Source organism: Nyctibius grandis, chromosome 17 (genome assembly GCF_013368605.1).
Source record: "Nyctibius grandis isolate bNycGra1 chromosome 17, bNycGra1.pri, whole genome shotgun sequence".
Taxonomy (NCBI): Eukaryota; Metazoa; Chordata; class Aves; order Nyctibiiformes; family Nyctibiidae; genus Nyctibius; species Nyctibius grandis.
Genome location: NC_090674.1, coordinates 1,387,540 through 1,410,236, shown reverse-complemented (window position 1 = coordinate 1,410,236; position 22,697 = coordinate 1,387,540). Strand labels below are relative to the sequence as shown.

The following is a 22,697-nucleotide window of genomic DNA, read 5'->3' as shown; positions in this document are numbered from 1 at the left end:
GTGCAATATAAACACAGACCTGAAGTTGAAGGTCAAGAACAAAAGTATCTAAACAAGATCCTAATTCCTGTGTTCCCTCGGCTGCCCAGTCATCCTGCAAACATCCCCCCTCCCGCCCCCGCCTGTCAATGCAACCCCTCGCCACGCACAAAAACAACTTCTCTCTCTCTCACATGACATCTGGCTGCGAGCAAACAAGTGCAAATGCCTCATTCTACTTTTTAAGCCCTTTTTTTTTTTGTCCTGCTCTGGAAGGATGCCTGCCTCCATGCTGCTCTCTGAGGTGGAAGGAACAAAGATTATCAGCTTTTTGGGGTGTCTGTGTCCACTTAACGCACTTACCTGCTCTCCCGAGACAGCACTTTCCCAAAGGTGCTCATCTCTATACTATTAAACTGCTCAGACTAGCAGGAGCAAAGTGAGATTCTCCTGGAACAAAGCTTTTGTGACTTAAGCCCCTGTCCCGACATCGCTGAAGTTAATGGGATTTCTTTTTTTCCTATTAACTTGGTGGAAACAACCTGCTCCTTCCAAGCCCAGTGAAGAGTGACACGGGAACAACGGAACATGCACTTGTCGTGCCTCTCCTCCTCTTTTCCACCCATCAGTGCCACCTCTGTCCCTTGAACAGCTACAAGAAGCAGCAAAATCAGGCCCCAGGGGAAAAGGGTTTTGGCAAAGATGAATGTAGGAGTTGATAGAAAAGACAACTTCGGACACCTTGACTAGGACAGAAGGGACCTGTGCATCTGTCCTGATGCTGAAGAGGTCCTCTGGGTATTTCTGCCACCTTAATAAGTGCTGCCAATGAGTTTCATGAGCCAGAGCTATTCCTGATTTCCATTCTTCTTAATTAAGTGGTTCCTTATGAAGTCCAAGTCATGCAACAGGAATGCCACAAAGATTCCTAAATGCTGGGCTTTCGTCGGATGAGTAAAAACAACATTAAGCCATGTAATGATAACGGATAACCAGGCGTATCACACAAGAAATGCATGAATTGGAAAGTCATTTGCCTTGTTCTGAGTTTGAAAAGTAGGATTTTCTCCGGGATGCGAACGCCTGGTTCTCATCGACATCTTCAGCTCAGGCAGCTTAATCCACCGAGTAGGTCGGGAAATATTCGACAAAGTTTCTAGCGACGTGAAAAGGCAAGTAAATCCCACAAATACCTGGCAATGATCTCTACAGGTTCTCCTTTCCTACAGAAACGGCGTTAAGTGGGGTGGTTAACGAGTGCAGTGACACCAGTTGATAATTAAAAGCGTTACTCTGCGTTGCAGGCAGCTTGTTAGCGGGGTTATGCGTGTGCTGGTATCTACTAACGGGGGCTGGTTTCCGAAGCAAGCCTTCATTCCGAGTTAGTGGGTGAATCACCTCCAACCACCCGCCTCCCCCAGCCAATTAGTTTAGGATGATAATGAAGGGGCAGGGTACTGTACCTGGTGATGGGCAGGTCGAGGCCCCGCTGCAAACTGAGGAAAGGCGGGAGAAACAAACACAAAAGGAAAGGCACAAAGAGTCAGAAACACCACAACGAAACCAAAATGTCACACTCTATGCAAAATAAACCCACAAGAAAAAAAACAAAAATCAAAAAAACAAAAACACCAAACCACAAAACAGTCAAAAGCTTTGCTGCAGGACAGTGACAGACAGGTACTGAGATATAACGAGTGAACATCGCTACGGAGGGGAAGGGTGCTGCTCGAGAGCTGCGAGATAAACAGCCAAAGCTTCTAGATATTTTAAAGGCACTCGGTGTATGAATGCAGGTATTCTGTATCCTGCCTGGGGAAAAAAAAACCAAACCAAATAAAACCCAAAAAACAACTTAAAACAAGCAGCGGTGAAGATTTTAAACTGTTTCAGGTGGAGGTAAATGATTAAAGCAGCTGGATTCAGAGCTGTTCCAAATATTTGGTGGGAGCGGAGGATGGAGACTCGTGGCTGGAGAGCAGTTAAGAGCCAGGCAGGCACAGCTCGTGCCCTGCCAGCGAGGGGGCCGCGGGACTGCCCTGCAAGGCAAACAGCAGCAACTCTTTGCACGTACACACAGGGCAATTTCATTTCCAGCTTTTTTTTCCCCCGTAACAATCACAATATCACCCTCCTTAATGAGTGGGACTCGTCACCCCCATCTGAAAGCGAAGGAGACGGGTTAACCCGTGATGTCCTCCGGGGAGCTGAAGGCAGCAGGAGCAGAGCTTGGATGGAGTACAGGAGGTCCTGGTTCCCAGCCCTGAGCTCAGGTTACTAAATCCCTTCCCACCCACTTGGGTTACACACGGAGGAAAGTCATCAGAATTTAACAGTAAACATTAAAAGCATTTTCCAAGAAGTAACTGATTGTTAAAATAGAAATAAAAATGAATGCAAGAAATGGAAAAGAGAAATAAAGATGACAAGGTATCCTCTTCCAGAAGCCGAGTTAGGTATTTAAACCCTTAATTCTCAGTGTAATCAGCAGAGCTCCACGATGAGAGCAGATAAATCTATTGATAATAGCTCCAATAATTAAACGGAGCAAATGAAACTAGATCCCATGGTGGCTTTTTACTCACCACATGCTTCTACCTGTTGCTAGTTGTGATGGCTTTAGTAACCTAACGCACGTGCGAAGCACACGGTACAACCCACCTCTGCTAAGCCATACTACAGGGACTCAGTACAGGTTACTTTCTGCCTGAAAAGAGTGATTAAAACTGGCTACTAATTATTGATTTTCTTAATAAGACTTTTTTTTTCAGCAGAAAAAGTGGACTGGGGTTTACTTACAGCCCTACCTCCCAGCTATTTTAATGCCATCAAACATGAGAAGCAAAGTATAAATATTCGCTGGTCCAGCTGATTTTCTCCTTTATAAACAATTTAATCGCCTATATTTAAGATCTCCAAGAAGCAGTCTACTAATCCCAGTGTTTATATATTCCTTCTACCTTCACCTCATCGTGACACTTGGATGAGAAGTCCTAAAAACCCTCAGAAACAAGACAATACGCACACGCAGACTATGTCTAGTACAAGAGTTTATAAAGAATGACCCGCACTGATTCACCAAAGAGTTTTCCCACCCTTGAAAGCTATCTTTAAGCCTTACATTAAAGAAAAAAAAAAAGCAAAGTGTGAAAGACTAATGAGCTAAAATTTCCGTTTCAGGAGCAACGGCAGGACAGGAGCACTCAGAGAGTCTCAGCATCCTCCCAAGGCTCAGGGTGTGAAGAGGACGGTGGCTCTGTTGACGGGTCCTCCAGCAAGGAGAAATGGGCACCTGGACGAGTCTCCGGAGGTGAATGTGCTTCAAGTCCTTATTTTCCTAAAGGAAGAACTCCTCAAAAACAGTTCCAACATCTTGTGGTAGAGAAAAGGGAATAAAGTTTACCCTGGAAGGGCTGACATGAGCCTTTCCGGTGGGGCTACACACTCTGTGTTATACACCAATGAAAAAAATGAATCAAAAAGAGAATGACAGGGTGCAAAAACCTTGTGCAGCTTTATTTCAGGGCCAAAGTACCTCTCTTATCACTGTTCCACAGAAAAGACTCATCCTCACTGTGTTTAAAAGAAGAGCTGGAAGCTTACATCTTAAGGAGCTAAAGTATATTCCATGGTGAAAAGTAATATGCGTTACAAGAAAAAAAAAAAAAAGAAATAAAATAAAAACTCAGAGTTAGTGAAAAATATCCTGATCTATTTTGCACTGGTCACCATTGGCTATTGATTTTTTTAATTTATTTTTTTAAATAATTCAGGTTGACAGGATTTACTCCTATTAGTAGCTGTAAGCAACAGAACAAACTGTAGTCACTGCTGGCTCAGATTAAAATAGACACTTTGGTTGTTTTTTTCCTCTGTCCGATGAAGGTAGTAGATAAAAAGGAAAACTTCTTTATGAAACCTGGGTCCAACATCTCTGCCACCCTTTACGGTCCTACTCCCTGCTTTGGGGATAGCAGGGCATGTTCTCTGTGTGCTGATGTTGACCTGACACACCTCAAGCCAGTTCTGGACCGCTCAAACACCCTCTCCGATCACAGGGGGTTTTTTTTGGCAGACCTCCTAGAACTGGACAGTTTGTGTTAAAATCACCTGGTGATCGGGGCTGGCATCAGCAAGAGCTAATGGGTCATTTTCAGCAGTGCTGAATGACTTGGATTTTGTTTTCCTTCCCCCAGCTGGAGCTGCCCTTCGAAATTCTCGCTATCGGAGTGATGCTACGATGCTAACGGGGAGAAAACATGACGCCAGTTGGATTGCAAAGGCCACTGTCCTGGAAGGGACAGAAAAGCCTGAACTGTGCAACTGCCAATGGCTCTTGGATGCAGAAACAGGATGGAGGAAGCTCCGGCTGCTCGAGGAAGCGGGGTTGGGATCAACAGCCTGCCTACCCACAGCAGCCGCACCGGCCGCGGGACGGACGGGACTGCGCTACGGAAGCCTCGGGATGGCAAAGACATCCTGCCACCTTCCTCGTCCCCTCTTCACCCTCCCCTCACCACCAAAAAAAGACAGTTAAAAACTAAATCTAAAAATAATAATTAAAAAAAAATTCAATCAAGCCCAGAACAAAATGCAAGAGTAGGTCAGGACGGGGCTAGTCTTGCATTTGTTTTGGGGTGGGGAGGTGGAATGAGATGTTATGGGTGCGGCTTTTAGTAATGGGGGTGGAAATGGTCACTAGCAGAGCGGATGGTGAAAACTGCACACAGGAGAGTTTAAAAAAAAAATATATGAAAATGGCTGACAACGGCAGACAAATTCTTCCTTGATACCTCCTCAATAACGGGGCCAAAACCCTACAATTTGATAAATTTCCTGCAGACGTTACGTGTCGAGCAGCAGGCCCAAAGTCACGCTGGTCTCTGTCCTACACCAGGTCAGACCCTCCCAACTGCAAATCAACTTTGGACCTTGCGTTGTCTCCTTAACCTGGCAGAAACTGCCACGGTAGCTCATGCTTTTAGCAAAGAAGCAAAATCAGTGCATTTCTGTAGATCAGCCAACAAAAAAAAGATGTGGTAAAAAAATAAATAAATAATAATAATAAAGAAAGAAAGGAAGAAATAAAAACAGTGCCATGGGCACAATTGCCTGCAAGAAGGAGTACAGTTTGTTATATTGCTTACAATGCAGTATTTTATCCAGCCTCTTCCAGCCAGGGACCTGTAAACCGGACTCTGTTCCAAAACCTTCCTCCTCTTCCAGTTGTCTGTGCAATGTATTGGCACTGTTCTGCTGGGCTGTCAAAAAAACTGGTTTAGAGATGCAGCTCTTCAGTCAGGTTTTTGCTCCAGTTCTAACCATAGAAACTTATTTGCGCTTTTCAACAATTAAAGATAAAGATGATCATACTTACTGAGAAAAGAGGGGGGGTTTTACCATCAGTATCCCACGTTACTGATCAGAACGGGGGACTAAGGAGGTGGGAGAGGGTCCGCTTACAAATTCGCAGCTGTCCACATCACAGAAACTTCATCAAAACTGGCGTTAATTGGCTCGTTCATCACCACAGAGGCCTCAGAACTAACCCTCCTGCGAAGCCCCTGGAGGTGAAACCTCCAGAAGCGGGGCAAGCGCATCGGTGCGGCTGCACACGGGGGCAAAGCTTGCCCTGTACATGTATTTCTCTCTCTACCTGTTATGTGGACAAACAGAAGATGTCTGTCTCGAGGCTTTCAGTTGCCACGCTTCGGCAGCGTCCGTCTTACTCTAAAAGAGAAGAGCGCTGGGAACGGCGCGGTGGGTCTCTAGGTAACCTGAAAGCGTTACGACGCAGATGTGGATCCGCAAGAGGCGCAGGGACTGCTGCTCCCTTGGCTAACTGAGGCTTGGCACATCGTGATGGTAAGCTATGGTGACCTCCAGAAGCTGGGCTAAGCACCTCATGCCCTCACAGAATCACAGAATGTCAGGGATTGGAAGGGACCTTGAAAGATCATCCAGTCCAATCCCCCTGCAGGAGCAGGATTACTTAGATCATGTCACACAGGAACGCGTCCAGGCGGGTTTTGAATGTCTCCAGAGAAGGAGACTCCACAATCTCTCTGGGCAGCCTGTGCCAGTGTTCAGTCACCCTCACCGTAAAGAAGTTTTTCCTCATATTTATGCAAAACCTCCTGTGTTCCAGCTTGCACCCGTTGCCCCTTGTCCTGTCAATGGATGTCACTGAGAAGAGCCTGGCTCCATCCTCATGACACTTGCTATTTAAATGTTTATAAACATTAATGAGGTCACCCCTCAGTCTCCTCTTCTCCAAGCTAAAGAGACCCAGCTCCCTCAGCCTCTCCTCATAAGGGAGATGTTCCACCCCTCCTAGGGTCTCATCGTGTGGAACTGCGCTACGAGCAGAGATTCCCCCAAAAAAAGAGCCTGGTTTGGGGAACCAAAGTCCTACAATAGCAGAGCAGTATTACAGTACACAGCAAAAAAAAAGTGATTACGGAGGACAACCAAATCGAAGTGGGATGAAAAAGGGGCTTACCACAAAAAGATCTGGGTACACAGAAGCTCTACATTAAGTGTGTGAGCACCTACAGGGTGCCAGGCAGTGAGTGGTTAGAACTGATCCAGTGGCACTGGTTCGGAAGTAATGCCCAGAGACCACTGGAGACTGAGTGCTGCTGCAGAGAATCGCTTTCGTTTACTGATCTTTGGTCTATCACTTAACCAAGTACTTCCTTAAAGACAAGCAAACAAAAAAAAAAAATGAAGAAAAGAGAAAGATTCTGGTAATGAATCTAAACTCTAAAATGAAGTGAACCTGAAAGTAACTATGCTAAAAATAAATGGTGTTATTTGAACGTAGATGAGAATCCCTCCATTGTTTCTATTCTGATAAGTCACTTTAAAAGGAAAATCAGCCTACCAGGACAGTGTGTGAAAATTTCCATCAAGATTTGCCATTTGGAACGTGCTTCCAGTTCAGTAAAACCGGCTTTCCAGAGAACTGGCCAAGTGCTATAGACACACACATACACACACAGAGAAACACACAAACGAGGAAGAAAGAACAGAAGATAACGCAAACACGGGCTCCCTTACCGGCGAGCGGGTCTGAGGCTGGGTGTTCATTGTTTGAGGGGCTTGAGGGTACACCAACGTGGTTGGAGCTGCATTCTGTCCTGAGGGGTAAGGAGCCTGCCAGGGAACAAGAAAAGTCAATAAAAAATGAGTGTATCAAAGGATTCATTCCCAAAGATAGGAACTGAACACGTTATCGGATGGATTGCTGGTTAACATTGAGATACGCGATGGAGAAAACCTTCTGCGTCAAGGACCCAACCAATTCACCAACACCACCCTAAACTCCCCAAGCGCCGCAGCGGAAAACGTAGCGAAGAGGCACGTCAACGCAACGCCGTGTCACCGAAACCCTGTGTCGTCTGACCCCCCACCCACGTACTTTCCAAAAGCCGCCTCTCGACCCGTTTCCAAGGAAAGCTGGAACTGTCGGTATTGCCAATAAATCCCCCAAAATAAGACAAGCGACAAGAAACAAGCTCGAATGCATTTAATACAAACCACTGCTGCTTCAAAGCGTTTGCAACACAATGGAACGGCTCAGAATCGTTACAGATGTCAGGCAGACCTTGGGTTGTGTGAATTTTTCATAGTTCCACTGGTTTCAGTGGGCTATAACAATTTATACCACCAGATGCTCTCCCCCATGTTATTTGCCCAAAGTAACAATAAACTGGAGCTGTAGAGTTATGTCGATTACACGTTTTAATGAGACATTTAGAAATAACTTTTCCGAGCACCTTTTTCCTTGTTTGAACAAAAATATTATAACTTACTGGATTTTTTTTTAATAGTTTATTATTGTAATGGCATAAAAACCAGCCACTAGCCTGCAACAGCCTTTGCTTTCAAGAGGAATCAGCCCAAAGCCTACGTGCTGCCCTGCAGCTCGTGCACGACTCCATCACAAGCCACTTCTCCAACTCTTCGCCCTTCACTGTCTGTCCCTCGTGGTGCCAGCTCTGGTTATCGGCATGACTAACGGGCACCACAGTCCCTACCAACCTCCTGGCTACGTACCATCGGATTGACTTGATGAATAAAGGAGCTCATCAGGTTTTGTGTCTCCTCTGGGAGAAGGTCTTCAGTCTCACTTTATAGATTATAGGAGAAGATATACTTAAAAACATTGCATTTCCTCTGTGTACACAAAATTACGATATATTCACACTGAAGAATCCCTTCTCATCTTTGAATGTCAATTAAAATTCAAGAGCAGGTCTAAGGAAGAAAGGGAACTGTTTCAGTCCGTAACGTGGTATTGAGAGAACAGGTTTCACTGCACCAGCCCTCAGGCATATTTCAAGGTATCTTTGATTTGAACTGTGCTATATTTGATTTGAATAATTAAGTTTTTAAACAAGAAAACTAAGTTATGGTTGGTAGGCCAAATCTGTTTGTATTAAAGAAAGAAAACAGAAACTTTTAAAACTTTAGCTATCAAGAGAGGTGATCCAGCACAAAGCCCGAAGCTCTGTTTTAGGCAAAGAGCTCGCGGAGCGGCGCAGAAACAAGGCAAAACGTGCTGTTTCTAGAAAGAAACTCAGTCCTGAAGCCTGCAAAACTCCCAGCAAACTACGCCAAGTATAATCAGGCATATTCTGGCTTTCAAGGGAGAGTCAACCAGTCCTTATGAGACGAAGGATGTACGCTTTGAAGGAAAAGAAAGCCATTTAAGAGAGTTTTTCTTACAAAATGAAGTGGGTGTAATAGTATGCCGTTGGGTAAAGCATATATATGCTTCTTACCTCCCAGGCTGAGTCCTACAGCAGTCATGGACCTTACCCCCAGCTCAGCCTCTTCAGACCTTTCAATATGAGCAAACGTAGGATGGTTTTGGAGCAAGAACATGTCTTATTTTGGAAGAGCACCTAGTACATCTGATCGCTGAAGGAGATCTACCACCGCGTGCCCCAGCACACGCTGACCAGCGTCCTGTACCTTGCAGAGCGTCTAGGAGACAGCTGGGGTATCTCTGTTATTCTTTTTTTCTTCTTTTTCATCCTTAGACATAAAATCCCTGCTTAATCTCCTACTGATCAAGATGCAATACAAAGTAAATGAAAATATAGTTTAGAAAGAGTCTGCTCAAGGAATTTTCAGAAAAACAAAACAACACAACCACCCAAAACGTGGCAGAAGGGATGAGAGGACTGAGCAGAGCCCAAAAATAGTCCCATCCCAAACACCTACTGCTGCAAAACCTCCTGTTCCTACTTTGGGACCACACTCAAACTGATCATTAAAGATCTTAAACACGATCATAAACACGAATACACAGACACTTACGGACAGAGTTCCCACTACACAAGCTACGTAGGCAAGACGTTCTGTTATTTTCTACCTGATTTTCACGTTGCTTTTTGGGTCAAAGGGATGATAAAAAAATGTATGCCTCCAAGTATATCATTAAATCTTTGCTGTGATTTAGGATGCCAAAGCACACTTGGAAGAATATTTAGTTGAAGAACGTTGTTCTGCAGTAGTTTATATCAATACAGCAGCCAAGACTCTGGTTCAAGAGCAATTAAATGCTTTAATTGGCTCCTGCTATGGAAGCAGCAACCTCTGGCAGGTGAGCAGGGCAGGTTTTCCGCTGCCCCTCCTCTCCAGGAGCTCATTTGGTCTAATCCTCTCCAGCCAACGCTTCCCTCCCTTCTTACCACTGGCAAAACCTCTAATTCACCTTAACAACTAATTTGCAAGAAGTCTTCTGACTTTTTTGAGATGTCAGATGTAGCGTCAAATATTTTCCCCTTTTATTTGACAAGTGTGATCCTGCTTGAGCTGTTCGTGTCGATGCTGTACCATAAACACTCTGTACCGTATCTCGCTGCAGTAATGACACCAGAGCAGTGAGCGATCGCAGCACGGCGTAGAATAACGAGACACTTGGAAACTCTGGTATCTTTTTGTCCACAACCTACAGAAGTTGTCTTCTGTTTGTAGTATCTTGCTGCTGACTTTCTGCATCTGGGATCTCTGCCCAACACGAGATTAAGGCTTCTCCTCCTGAAGGATCAGCGGCTTTCTGTCTCACTCCACGCACCTTGCAAAGGGTCTTGATGCTACTCATCGTATCCTACCAGACAGCAGCGAGCATACAGAGCGGGTGACTGCGTTGGGAAATATTATGAACACTCACACATAAGTGGACCAGTTGACCACCAGCTCCTCGTGCCTCCAGTACTGCATCTCAAGAGAAGAGACCTTACCCCAGACGGCTTCAATTGCTGCTCCCATAGTAACTCAGCAAAAAAAAAAGGAAGAAAATATCCACTATTGTCCCCCTTCTTCAGGCTCATGAAACATGTTTTCTTCAGGCTTAACTTGCATGCAACAGAACAAAGCTTAAGTCCGGCACAACTTCCATGCTGACCCTGAAGTCCTCACTCACCTCCAAAACAGTCCGAGTTTTCTTTTAACCCCTCAAGTGAGAGGAAATTTGAAAGCAAGGAAGTGCAGCTATCACCAAGCCTAAAAACCTGAGTTTTAGCAGAAAGACTGCAAAGCAGGCGTCCTTAAACCCAGTGCCAAAGCCAGCCACCTCCCTGATAACAGATGTCGGTCCTGACACCAGCAGGGCCAAGAGGCAAACGCAAGATGACGCCAGTTAGTGTTAAATTTGCTTTAGTCTTTACACCCCATCAGAATAAGTATAGCATTAAGTTATAAATAAATAAAAAAGCATATGAAGGCTTCAACAGCAGCCACTGAAGGGTTTCTGCTATTAAGCTGTCATCAAACCCAGGTGATTTTGGACAGCCAGCGCTGTTTCTAAGGCAGACGACCGCTCTGGGTGCTAGGTTCCAACTGCAGCCTTGAGAAACGAATGCAACACCAATCCCACTGGAGACAACAAACTTCACCTAAGAAAACACATTTCACAACTCTTACACAACATCAAATGCTGCTGCTCAGCACGCTTCAAACCAGAGGGAGGTGTGCCTTAACCGGTATTTGTGTTAAAACCATAATGGGCGGGGGGGGGAAAGGGAGGAAAAAAAGTGCTTTATAAATTTCTGCATGTACTAAGTTCACATAGCAGCCTAAATAAACTATTAAAACATCCTACAAAATAAATCACAGCACTCCATAGCTTTTCAGGCAAGTCAGCTGATTAAAAGTGTTGCATCTATTCATCTGTCAAAAGGACTTTTTTCTGTGCCAAGCATCTAAATAGGTACACAAAGTCATATAATCACATGCAGTCACGCTGGAAATATGTGGCTTTTATGCACCGTGGCTGAAATGCTGAAGATGAGGTGAGTAAAGGAAGAGATTAGCGAGGACCCTAAATAAACTACCACGGAGGGGAAGGCAGGGAAGCAAACATCGCTCTCTATAAAAATTTTGCTTCTAAATGCTGATATTGAAATCCCTGAAGTTCAAATAAATGCAGCACCCTGAGCTGGAACAGAACGGCTGGCTGCTGAGCTGCTCCATTTTTGAGGCAGAGCAATTTGCTTCCTTTAAAGCTTTCATCTTCCTGATTTTATATTTCAGATGTGGCTATTCACGGGGGGAAGGCGATAATAGCTGTGTGTTTATGTATTCCCACAACTTGCTGGGGAAAACCCTTTCTATCCATTTTCTGTGCTGTTTCCACCTTGGGATGCTGACTGCGCTAAGGAAAAAAAAAAAAAATAAAATAAAACAAAATAATCACGACCAACAAAACAAATGACAAAAGTTATTCTTAGATCAGTTCTGGTTAATAAACACTGAGCCTGCTGCGTAACACGACTCCCTCGGTACTGACTGTACTGGGAATAAACAGGCAAAGTACACACATCGGGTTCCGAAACAGCTGAGTCACGCAGCTCTCTGCCTCCCGCAGACGGGGGGAATATTATTTTTTTTTTTTGGGAACAAAACTCTTAAATCCCCAGGCAGAAAGGTGTCACTTGCTGAGCTTTCTGCCTTGGGTTTGGCGTGGGAAGGGGTTAAGCCCTGTCGCCGTTTCCTGAACCCTCTCCTGCCTTAGGGAAGAAGTTCGGCTGGGTCTATATTTACTGAAGTTACATACGAGGAGGAGAAATGGTCTCGTAGTTCCAACACATGACCGTGACTCAGGAGCTTGCCGCTCTATTACCATCGCTATCGCCGTGACCTTGGGCGAGAAAACCTTCGGACTTCCAGTTACTTCCCAGTAACACCAACGCAGCGACCGTGCTCCTGTCCGGGGTGAGCTGAAACGCCGCTGAATGCCAGCACAAAGCTTTAATCTCTTTGGGAGGAACATGACAGCGTAAGCAAAACATTTTATAACAATAGAAAGCATGCTGGGGCCACAGGCAGCCCTCGGCTATCCTGGAGCAACCCCAAAGGTCGTTTTTCCTGCGTGGTTACAACAGAGAGCAACGTGATTCTGGCACGTGAAAAAAAAAAATGATACCTTGCTGTTTATATCTTGTTTGAGTGCTCGGATCACAACATCCCTGAACAGAAAGTACCCAGGTAAAAGCTTAATGAAATCATCGCCACATAGACTTACAAAAAGATTTTTAACTGTTTTATGTTGAGACATAAAATATCAGAAACGTGCGTTGGATGGAAATAGGAGAAAACTGTTGCAACATCCATTTCTGTCCCCAAATGACCCCCAAACAAAACCACACGCAGTTCTCTGGGTGTAAACGTGTTTCTACACGACAGTGGTCTTTTATCAAGACATTCACTGCCCCAGTTAAATGCTAAATATTGATTACAGCCACACCAGGCAGGCACTTAGAGTAACACTCAGCGTACTTTACACCGAGGGGTCCTGTCCCTACATTTATAAATTCTTATTTATACAAGCTACCTGACACAGAACGCAGCTGGCCCTGGAGCAACGTACAGGAGAGAGCACTGCAAGAGTCGTCGGCAAGATCACTGCACAGGTTTTTCCTTTTTATCCCTATTTTTAACAACCAGACTCAGTTTTCCTTCCAGCTGCTGAATTATTTTCCTCGAGGAAAACCACACCAGGGAACGTGGGACAGGCTGTGTTGATGCACCAGCCCTTGAGGCTGCTCTTAGAAAGTTTTCCCTTGGGTCACTGGCCTGGATGGCAGGAGTTTGGCCTCAGATGCAGGTGAAGAAATCCCCTGCAGCAGCATAAACCATCCCTTGGTTCCCAAGCGTGGAAGGATGGTGCCAGCAAGGATGCAGCTTTTAATTCTGAATCATTTATTTGTTGAGTTGGGTTTGCTCTGCCCTCCCACAGCCTGAAATCGAATCACAACTGCAACTGTGCGGTACCCAATAAGCGGAAATCTCTCAGCATTCAGCTCTTAAAAAGTAAGAGGATTATAATTTAAAACCTGTATCTTCATTTCTACCTAATAAACTCACCTGCAGGCAAGCGCACGCCACAACAGCAGTGCTTCAGACTGCCCCTCCTACAAACCCAGCACCTTTATTTCTCCTCAGGCTCTGGTTTCCGAATGGCCTCAGTTTTAAGAGCACCCAAAACCAGCCCAGAATCTCCTACTACTACAGCTTACAAGACACGTCGCTAACGAAAAGCTCATTTTTCCACCTGACTTACAAACACTGGTAGCATCAAATGAATGAGATGAAGATATTCCTGCTCTTGCTGTCTCCCTTGCCACCCTCCTAGGCGCTGCAGCACCTGCAGTGGAGGTGACTGAGGTGAAGCTGCTTTTGACCTACAATTAGATTGATGGCCATGGACAAAATAAAATATTTTTAAACTAAGTTACTGAGCTCTCAGCGGTGGCACCTCTGGAGATGCGCAGGATTCAGCTGCCTCACCGTGGAGTTAACAACCTGTGGGAAGAGTTCACATAGCAAAGAATTAGATCTTTTAATCCACCTGCACTCACAAATCAATACCGTGAGAAGTCAAAACAGCCCCACGAGACCTTCTCATCGTCTTTCTGCCCCTCCAGTCTCGGTTTTGCTCGGGGTTACGTTATCGAGCTAGAAACACCCACCTCAGTGACAACCGCGTCACAAAACCACAGCACCTACATCGTTGCGGCAGCCCTCCCGATGGCTGCACGTCCGAGCTATAAAGTCCTGTGGGGAAAGAGAAATAAGTGCCAAAACAGCTCGCAGAAATCCTGCAGGAGTGACCCGTGCTTGACACATCAAGAATCATTCCCTTGGACCTGTCCCAGTGTCACTACAATACCTGGGAACCTGTGCTGCAACCGCCTCGGGTTAGTCCCTGCGTCCGAACGCAACCACGACGTGACCCAGCTCCTGGATTTCTTTTGAACACACTTGCTTTTTATTAGTATTTTGGTCACTAGATAATTCAAATCTATCTTCTTTTTTTTTTCTTTCCTGGTGTGCCCGGCAGTCAGCAGAACAGGGTCACGGCAGACTTCGGAGCTGCTGTCTGCAATGACTTGTGTAATGGGAATAATTTGAGTATGTTAGGAAAAAATCTGTAGTATCTGTAATGTCTGTCATATACAGAACCAGCTCATCTGCAAATATTACAAACAATGACAGAAAAGCCTGAATTATTAAACTTATTCATTTCAGGCTGTTCTACGCAGCACCCTCTCAAACAATGCATAAAAGCATATTCTCACACTGCTCCTGTGAACTATCCCAGCTTTAAAAACAGCACAACAACTATTAAACCAACAAATAAGGACAATTTCCTTCTAAATGCTCATAGTTTGGCTTCATTATTTACAATTACACTTCAACTGCGCACCATCAAACACGCTATCAGATTAAATGTAAGTCCTCGCTCACAGCTACGTGTTCATATATGCAGTTTTTGGGTCTACATCGCATCAAGAATTTCAAGTTTTTGAAGCAGCTCATTTGCAAATTATCCAGCAGCACTGAAATCAGCTTGTTCTCATCACAGCAGCTCTGTAAAATAAAAGTACACGGCAGTTCTACTCTGCTGCCTCTCCGTAAGCTGCTACCCTGGAAGAGGCATCAGTAACTTGAAAACACTCTGGTTTTCTGCATCTATTAGTATATATTACTTGGAATATTCAAAGCCCTATTAAAATCAATGATGCAAGTACCAGAGCTCTTCTGCGACACTGAACAGGTTATGCAGATTAAAGGTTTCCACTTTAAGGAAGAATTTAACACAATTACAGTGCAAACACGCTGCTCCTGATGAAGGGGCCGCCAAGGGGCTGGGACGGGACCAGCTGGTGACACCAGTACAAAGTCTTTGCCCGTCGGATTTGCCAGGGAGGTTGTTCAAGGTTTGGATTTGGATGGAGGCAAAGAGTAACCAGGAACTGTGACTGTTTAGTGAATTAATTTAGATACGAAGGGTTTTTAAAAATTTCCTCAAAATGCCAGACAGGCGGTTAGCTCTGGGTGTCTCATTTTATAAAGGTGGGGTGGATTTTAGGGAGTCACCAAATTGCAGATGAGAAGACAGCAGAGAAGAGCCTGAATCACAGACTTACAGAATCAACCAGGTTGGAAGAGACCTCTGGGCTCATCGAGTCCAGCCATTGCCCTGACACCACCATGCCAACTAGACCAGGGCACTAAGTGCCATGGCCAGGCTTTTCTTAAACCCCTCCAGAGATGGTGACTCCACCACCTCCCTGGGCAGCCCCTGCCAATGGCTAATGACCCTTGCTGAGAAGAAATGCTTCCTAATGTCCAACCTGACCCTCCCCTGGCGAAGCTTGAGGCTGCGTCCTCTTGTCCTAGCGCTGGTTGCCTGGGAGAAGAGGCCGACTCCCACTGCGCTACAACCTCCCTTCAGGTAGTTGTAGACTGCACTAAGGTCACCTCTGAGCCTCCTCTTCTCCAGGCTAAACACCCCCAGAAGCCAGCATCCTCACTTCTCCTCCTCCTCGCACGCACGCCGGTTTCCACTCCCCTCTTTTTCCATAGCCCAGCCTTCAGGAGAATTCCCTGTGTTGGTAAATATTAAACTCAGCCTTTAAAAAAAAGGATAAAAATATCCTGACCCAAGAGGAATTCCTTCTCTCGCAAACGTGGCTCAACCATTGTTATCTTTATCCCTCCGCAGCAGTTTGTCTCAGGGTATATCATCTGTGTCATTACCTGCCCCGCTCAATTTTTAACAGCCTTTTTTATGGCTTTGTATGATTTAGCATCACGCATTCGAGCGGGCCAAAGCAGCAAGTTGAACAGGGAAAGAGTCCCAAGTACCAACCGCAGAACTACGGGCATTTTTCCTACTTTAATATAAATAATCCGATTCCCACCGAGGGAAGGCGGCGAAGGAAACGTGGTTTCCTCTTCCCTGCACAAAGACAGTTTGTGCAGAGGACAATATAGTTGCAAGATACTCACTCCTTCCTTCCTGCTTCAGACACTGGGGTTACTATTCTGGTAGGGACGTTGCGAAGGAGGAGGGTGGAAAGGAAAAGCACGACAGAAAGCGTCCCTGTTTGACTCACTACCTCCCCGAAGTTCAGGCTTACCTTGTGTTTTTAACATAATAATTGCAATTATTTTATCAGCAGCTATACTGCTGAATGCAAAGGTAAATACAACACACAGCTTTTGGGAGGGAAGAACAATCTTTCTGCTTTTTTTTTTTTAAAAAAAAAAAAAGATAAGGTGCTCAAGCTGATAAACCCAGGCCCAATTTCAGACCGCAGCGATGTGGTCAGCTGAAAATAGAGTGAAATATTTAGACAAGTGTAATTTTGAGACATCAACGTGGACAGATGTCCTGCTAGGGGCTGTCCCCCTCCCAAAGACACTTTTTTATTAAATCCATCAACACAGAATCTGCCTCGGTCCCAAACTGTTGTTAACGAAGGCACGAAGGCAAGGCTAATGCCACAGTAGATTATCATTTCATAACATCTGTAAATACCAGTCTGGATTTACTTGGCTTCTTACAGAGACTGAAATGACAGGCCCTGCCTTGACTGCAGCACATGGCTCCCAGCCTGGGGGTGGTCTGGTGATGACCATTATATAATTAAGTGAACTGGTATTTTCCATAATAAAGGTATTAAAAAATACAGAGTGTATGTGCATGTGCTGGGGGAAGAAATTCCAACATCTCCACTGCTGGAAGCAGAGCTGTGAGTCTCAGCAGACAGACCCTTGAGTTTGCAAGTGCTTTTCACTTGTCCTATAAAATTTTGTCCCAATTTAACCAGAAAATGAACTTTGAGGATGAATATTTGTGCTCAGGAACACAACCTGAGGTCAGCTGAGACCCCTACTCCACGCTAATGTCAAGTTTGCAGCTTGCCTCCTACTTTCCTCCAAGACCCAACAAAAAACTCCAAAAAGTTGTCATCTTCTGTCCATCTCTAAGGATGTTTCCATCCTTGGAGATACTCAAAACCCAAGTGGACGCTGTCCAGAGTAACCTGCTCAAGCTGACCCTGCTTTGAGCAGGCACTTGGACTAGATGATCTCCAGGTCTCTTCCAACCTTAACTTTATGAGTCTATGGCAGCAATCAGATAAAATGTTCAAGTTTTACTGCATTACACCGAAGCCCAGAAATACCATTGCATATAACTGCATAAATTCAGACAATTTAAAGCAACTAAATAAATTACTGGTTCCTAAGCACCGTAAGGAGGGGTCTATGGAGAATACAACAGCTAACGGTGGCCTCCAGTAATTCAAGGGCTCCTTCTCCCCAGTTTTATCTAGTTGCAGGGGATATTTTATGCCCTCTACGTTTACAAACCGCAGACCGTGTAAAGCTCTGACTTTTGTGCTGACTTGGGTGTTTATCGGGACGTCCTGCCTTCTGCAACACATTGTGTTTGTTTCAGAACTCCGTATTTTCTGGAGCATGCAAGAAAACATCCATTAAATCGCATGGAACAGAAGGTATTGTTACAGAAGGAATACCAGAATAGAAATTATTAAACATAAGAAAATAACAGGTTGCCTCGCGTTATTTTGTCTTCTTACATTATGAACAAAAATGTGGTTCAACAAGTGGTAAAGTCTGAAAAGCAGCAAAATAAAGCACAGTCCACATGACTGTGAGAACAGAAACGTGCACGGAAAACTCCAGAAGAAAGAGATCTGTAGAATTTTAAAGCAGCAACAGAGGAGTTCGATTTTCTATGAAAAATGCTATTTTAATCCATAAAAAAAAAAAAGTTGCTGGCAATTTTAAAACTGCTTTTGATTCACAATAGTATCACAAGCCAAAAGAAAACTCTTCCGCTAGATCATGCATCCAGGCTGATTTTCATGGCCAAGACACCTACTGTGAGAGCTTTCTTATTCAAAATAACTTGGGTTTACATCAGGGTGGATGGGCCAGGGAAGACTCTGAGCCAGGCTAGGGCTACTCCTGAAAAAAAAAGCTCAAGCAGCAGTAGAAAAAACACATTATTTTCCCCCCCTGGGCACACAAGACCACCTGGAGAAGTATTAAACACACCTCTGGAAGCAGTAACCTACTGCAAAATGTAGTAGGGGCAGTGAGGGGGTGGGTCTGCAAGCAGATCTAGTCCTAATTAGACTCATCATTTGTGCTGCAATCTTGCCTTTGCGCATGTACGTGATAAAATGGGAACAGATTTTTCTTTCTTTCTAGTCCTTCACAGCAAAAAAAGAATGAAAGGCTGTTTCTAGTCCTTCTTAAGTGCACAAATATTAAAACTAATTCATTCATCCCACCTACGTCGCGCCTTTTGAAAGTTAACTGTTTCCAATGTTAGATAATTATTAAATTAATAGTGTTAATTGGCATTTGAAGCTACGTTATGCCTTCCCCACTACCCCAGATCTCCCTTCCTGCAGCTTTTACACCCAGCTGCTCCCCCCAAACTAGAAGCCACCCCTGAAGCTGATCATCCCCACCCAAAAGCACCCTGAAGCCCGACACGCACCGACAGCAGGCGCTGACACACAGCCCTGCTTTCCGTTTCCAGCACAGATTCACCCAGATTTAAACTCAGGAGGTAAAAAGCACAGCAACGAATCAAAAATAAAATACATTATACGAGCAAATATTCCCAGCATTATTAACCCAATCAAAAACCCACTAATCCTATTACGAAACAGAGAGTTCAGCTGCACTTCCAGCAGGTCTTTAACACAAAGGCCAAAAGAAGATTACGCTGCTCCTGGATTTATCAGCTATTAAATAACTCGCGTTTTCAAATCTCCACCTGCAGTCATGTATTCCTGCAAGCTCAGAATTAACTGAGCTGCCTTAAAAATAACGTGTTGTGAAGAAGCCTGACCCGGATGTACCGGAGCACGTACAAGAAAAGAAGTGAGAAGTACTAGAGGTCAAATTCTTGACTGCTCCGAACAAGACATTAGTGCATGTCTCTGGAAGGCAGGTTTCTTGCCTGCAAAGCACCATCAAGAGTTTGGTTGTTTAAATTTTCTTTATCCTCATTATTTGAAACTGAAATCCGCTGTTGGGAGGTAGAAGAGGGGCAGCAGGCACACGCAAACTCCTCTCTCGGCCACTCCAGCCCTGACTTATGCAAGGAGAGTTTAATCTCTCATTCTGGGTCCATCCTCATGGCTGCCAAGACGATTGCTAATTGATATCCCGACTCACAACCGTACCGGCTCTACAACTTACAGGATACTGTGTGTTTTTAATCAGTATGAAATCTGCTGTAACGGCACCTTACATAAAACAAGGAGCTTCCTGGATGGAAAAGGGCTCTGGGTGAAGAGTTCCCTGCGAAGCTGAGAGAATCGACTCTGACCAAGGTGTCCACAAAAGATGTTCTCCTAACACAGGAAATGACAGACAGGGCGTTTGTACAAATGAGATGATGAAATTTTGAGAGCTGGGCCTGTGCAAAACGCATGAAGTTCAACTAGGCCAAGTGCAAGGTCCTGCACGTGGGCCGGGGCAATCCCAAGCACAAACACAGGATGGGTGGAGAATGGATCGAGAGCAGCCCTGAGGAGAAGGACTTGGGGGTGATGGGTGACGAGAAGCTCACCATGAGCCAGCAACGTGCACTCGCAGCCCAGAAAGCCAACGGTGTCCTGGGCTGCATCCCCAGCAGCGTGGCCAGCAGGGCGAGGGAGGGGATTCTGCCCCTCTGCTCCGCTCTCGTGAGACCCCCTCTGCAGTGCTGCGTCCAGCTCTGGGGGCACCAACACAAGAAGGACACGGAGCTGTTGGAGCGAGTCCAGAGGAGGCCACGGAGATGCTCAGAGGGCTGGAGCCCCTCTGCTGTGGAGACAGGCTGGGAGAGCTGGGGCTGTTCAGCCTGGAGAAGAGAAGGCTCCAGGGAGACCTTCTAGCACCTTCCAGTGCCTGAAAGGGCTACAGGAAAGCTGGAGAGGGGCTTTTAACAAGGGCATGGAGTGACAGGACAAGAGGGAACGGTTTTAAACTGCAAGAGGGGAGATTGAGATGAGATCTGAGGAAGAAATTCTTTGCTGTGAGGGTGGTGAGAACCTGGCCCAGGTTGCCCAGAGAAGCTGTGGCTGCCCCCTCCCTGGCAGTGTTCAAGGCCAGGTTGGATGGGGCTTGGAGCAACCTGGTCTGGTGGAAGGTGTCCCTGCCCGTGGCAGGGGCGTTGGAACTGGATGGGCTTTAAGGTCCCTTCCAACCCAAACCAGTCTGTGGTTCTATGAAATTAGGGAGCCTCTCGCGCTCCAGGGGCTGTGGAAGTTTATACTCTGACTTTACAGATTGCTTCTTCCCAGCAAAGCACACGTCGACTCGGGTAACTGGGAATAGCTGCGTTTGGGGGAAGATGAGTGTTAATGCGCAGTTCACAGGCAACAAATCCCAGAAGGCAGCTGCCTCCAACCCCAGGAGTGAACGGCTACCGCAACACTCGCTTCGCCCCCTGACTTATCCCAGGGCACGAACGGGCGAGGTTATGATTAAATTGCATTCCTCCTCCCATTCCAATCTGTTAATAAACGTTACTTTATTGAAAGCATCTAAAATCTAAATCGGGCTACGAATGACAGGAGAGAAATACTGAATAAACATCATGGTTCTAACAGGATTCCGGCTCCCGCAGAAAGGATCCGAGATAATAAAAGAGGGGCTTGGGGATTGCCTATAAACCCGCCACAGATGGCACACAGACACACTTCCTGGCACGGATTCCCAGACCTTAAGGTACTAAGGAATGTCTCACTGCTATTACCAACGCTAATTTAGCAATGGTGACATTTTTGAGGACCAGAATGAGACCACAAAACTCTCTTCACTTAAGGCAAAGAACCAGATGGTAACAAGTTTCCAGCTAGTACAATCTGTTTTGGATTTAAATCAGCCACCTAAAAGTCAAGGTCTCTGCACACCAAGATCCTGAGAGTTCAGCTCTCTTGCACTTTTGTTTTCTGTGGGTGTTTCTCGACATTGTCAGAAACAGGTAAGGGATTATTAAACACAGCTGTCAATAACTACAACAGCTTCAGAGTAAGGTCTCAGTAGATGGCACAGGGTCCTCTGCTAACTGCATACTCCATCATTTTAGCCTAAGAGGCAGCCGTGGGCACGAAGCGCCGATCTGCTCAGCGCACAGCGTGTTCTTAACGAGAGCTAAAGCGTTCCCTGATTGCAGGGGAAACTCGGTGATTTGCTCCAAGCGTGGTCGGTCGGCGCTTACAAACTCTGAATCCCTCGGCACGCACATCAGAGCGCGCAGATTTAAAGCTGAAGCAGAGAAAGCCAAGAGTCTTTTCCAAACCATTCCCTCTTGTGTTGCTTCATCTCACACGCCAGAACCCACTGCACTTGTTTCTTGGGATCCTTCAAAACACTCCTAGGTCACGAAGAGGGATGGAATTGTCTTCTCCTGATGTCCTAAGCTTCACACACTGCCTCCTGCTCGTGTGGAGGAGCCTGGAGGAGCCCCCTCCTTCTCTTCTGATCACTCACTGGACAGAGGAAAGCACTTGGCTGCTGCCTCCTCCCAAGCCCCATTCTGGTGGCTTTGGAAGAGCTCCGCTTTCTCGTTATTCCCATCTTAAGGCACGGCTACACCATAAATTACTGCAATGTAAAGCCGGAGTGGGGGGCAGATTTACAGCGTTTCAGCTGCTTTGCGTTAGCTGCCTGCGGGAATGCTCTCTGCCTGCTCTGCTTGCACTATCCCACATCCACCAGGGGATGAGAGGGTTCAGGCAAGCAGTTACCCTGCTGTAAATTCAAGCCCTACCTGATCTCAGGATAACTTGCTCCATCAGCCATGCCCAGGGAGAAACTTCTCTGCTCCTTTTCACTGACTTCTCCTTTCCTCTGTGTGCTGAGAAAGCAAATTGCCTCTAACCAGCCACTCCTGAAGTCCACAACCCAAGAGAGGAGAGGGCCCCGCTCCCAGCCCTCTTTACGACAGGCTCTTTTGCGTGAAGAACAACAGAAATACGAAATTTTATGTACATGGGGCCACATCTGGCCATAACATCACTGCAGCAACATGTGCTGTGCATTCCCCAGCGCCGGCGGAGTTCAACACATTCCTGAGAGCAGCAGTTATGATTTCAAGGCCCTGGAATTTGGGAAGCAGAAACGCTGCCTCTTGCTGCGGAGCCGGGGGTGTGGGACTGTTTCACATCACTGCCAAGCTCTTCTCGTTTTGCTGCAGAAACTAATTGTGAAGGGCAGCGAAGTGCCAGAGGCTGGTCATTATGAAAGACATGGGAGGAAGCTGAACAGCGAGCCTTGCTCTTGTTTTGGCTACGTCAAATGGAAAAGGTAGAAGAATAAGTGAAAGAGACACCAAACCACAGCACCGCAGGACCATCTGTTTCTGTTTATTTAACTAC

The 22,697-nt window shown here is 45.7% G+C and overlaps 1 protein-coding gene across 9 annotated transcripts in view; it reads right to left on the bottom strand.

The window, feature by feature from the left end:
- Nucleotides 1-22,697, bottom strand: part of EIF4G3 (eukaryotic translation initiation factor 4 gamma 3) — a 154,838-nt gene that overhangs the window by 75,061 nt on the left and 57,080 nt on the right. For 5 of the 9 annotated variants that reach the window (XM_068414542.1, XM_068414547.1, XM_068414543.1 and 2 more), the window contains exons 4-5: nucleotides 7,042-7,137; nucleotides 1,443-1,475 (exon numbers count right to left, since the gene is read on the bottom strand). In XM_068414542.1, the coding sequence (XP_068270643.1) occupies nucleotides 1,443-1,475; nucleotides 7,042-7,137 (129 nt within the window). The remainder of the gene's footprint in view (nucleotides 1-1,442; nucleotides 1,476-7,041; nucleotides 7,138-22,697) is intronic. The other 4 variants (XM_068414545.1, XM_068414549.1, XM_068414546.1 and 1 more) reach the window with 1 other exon arrangement.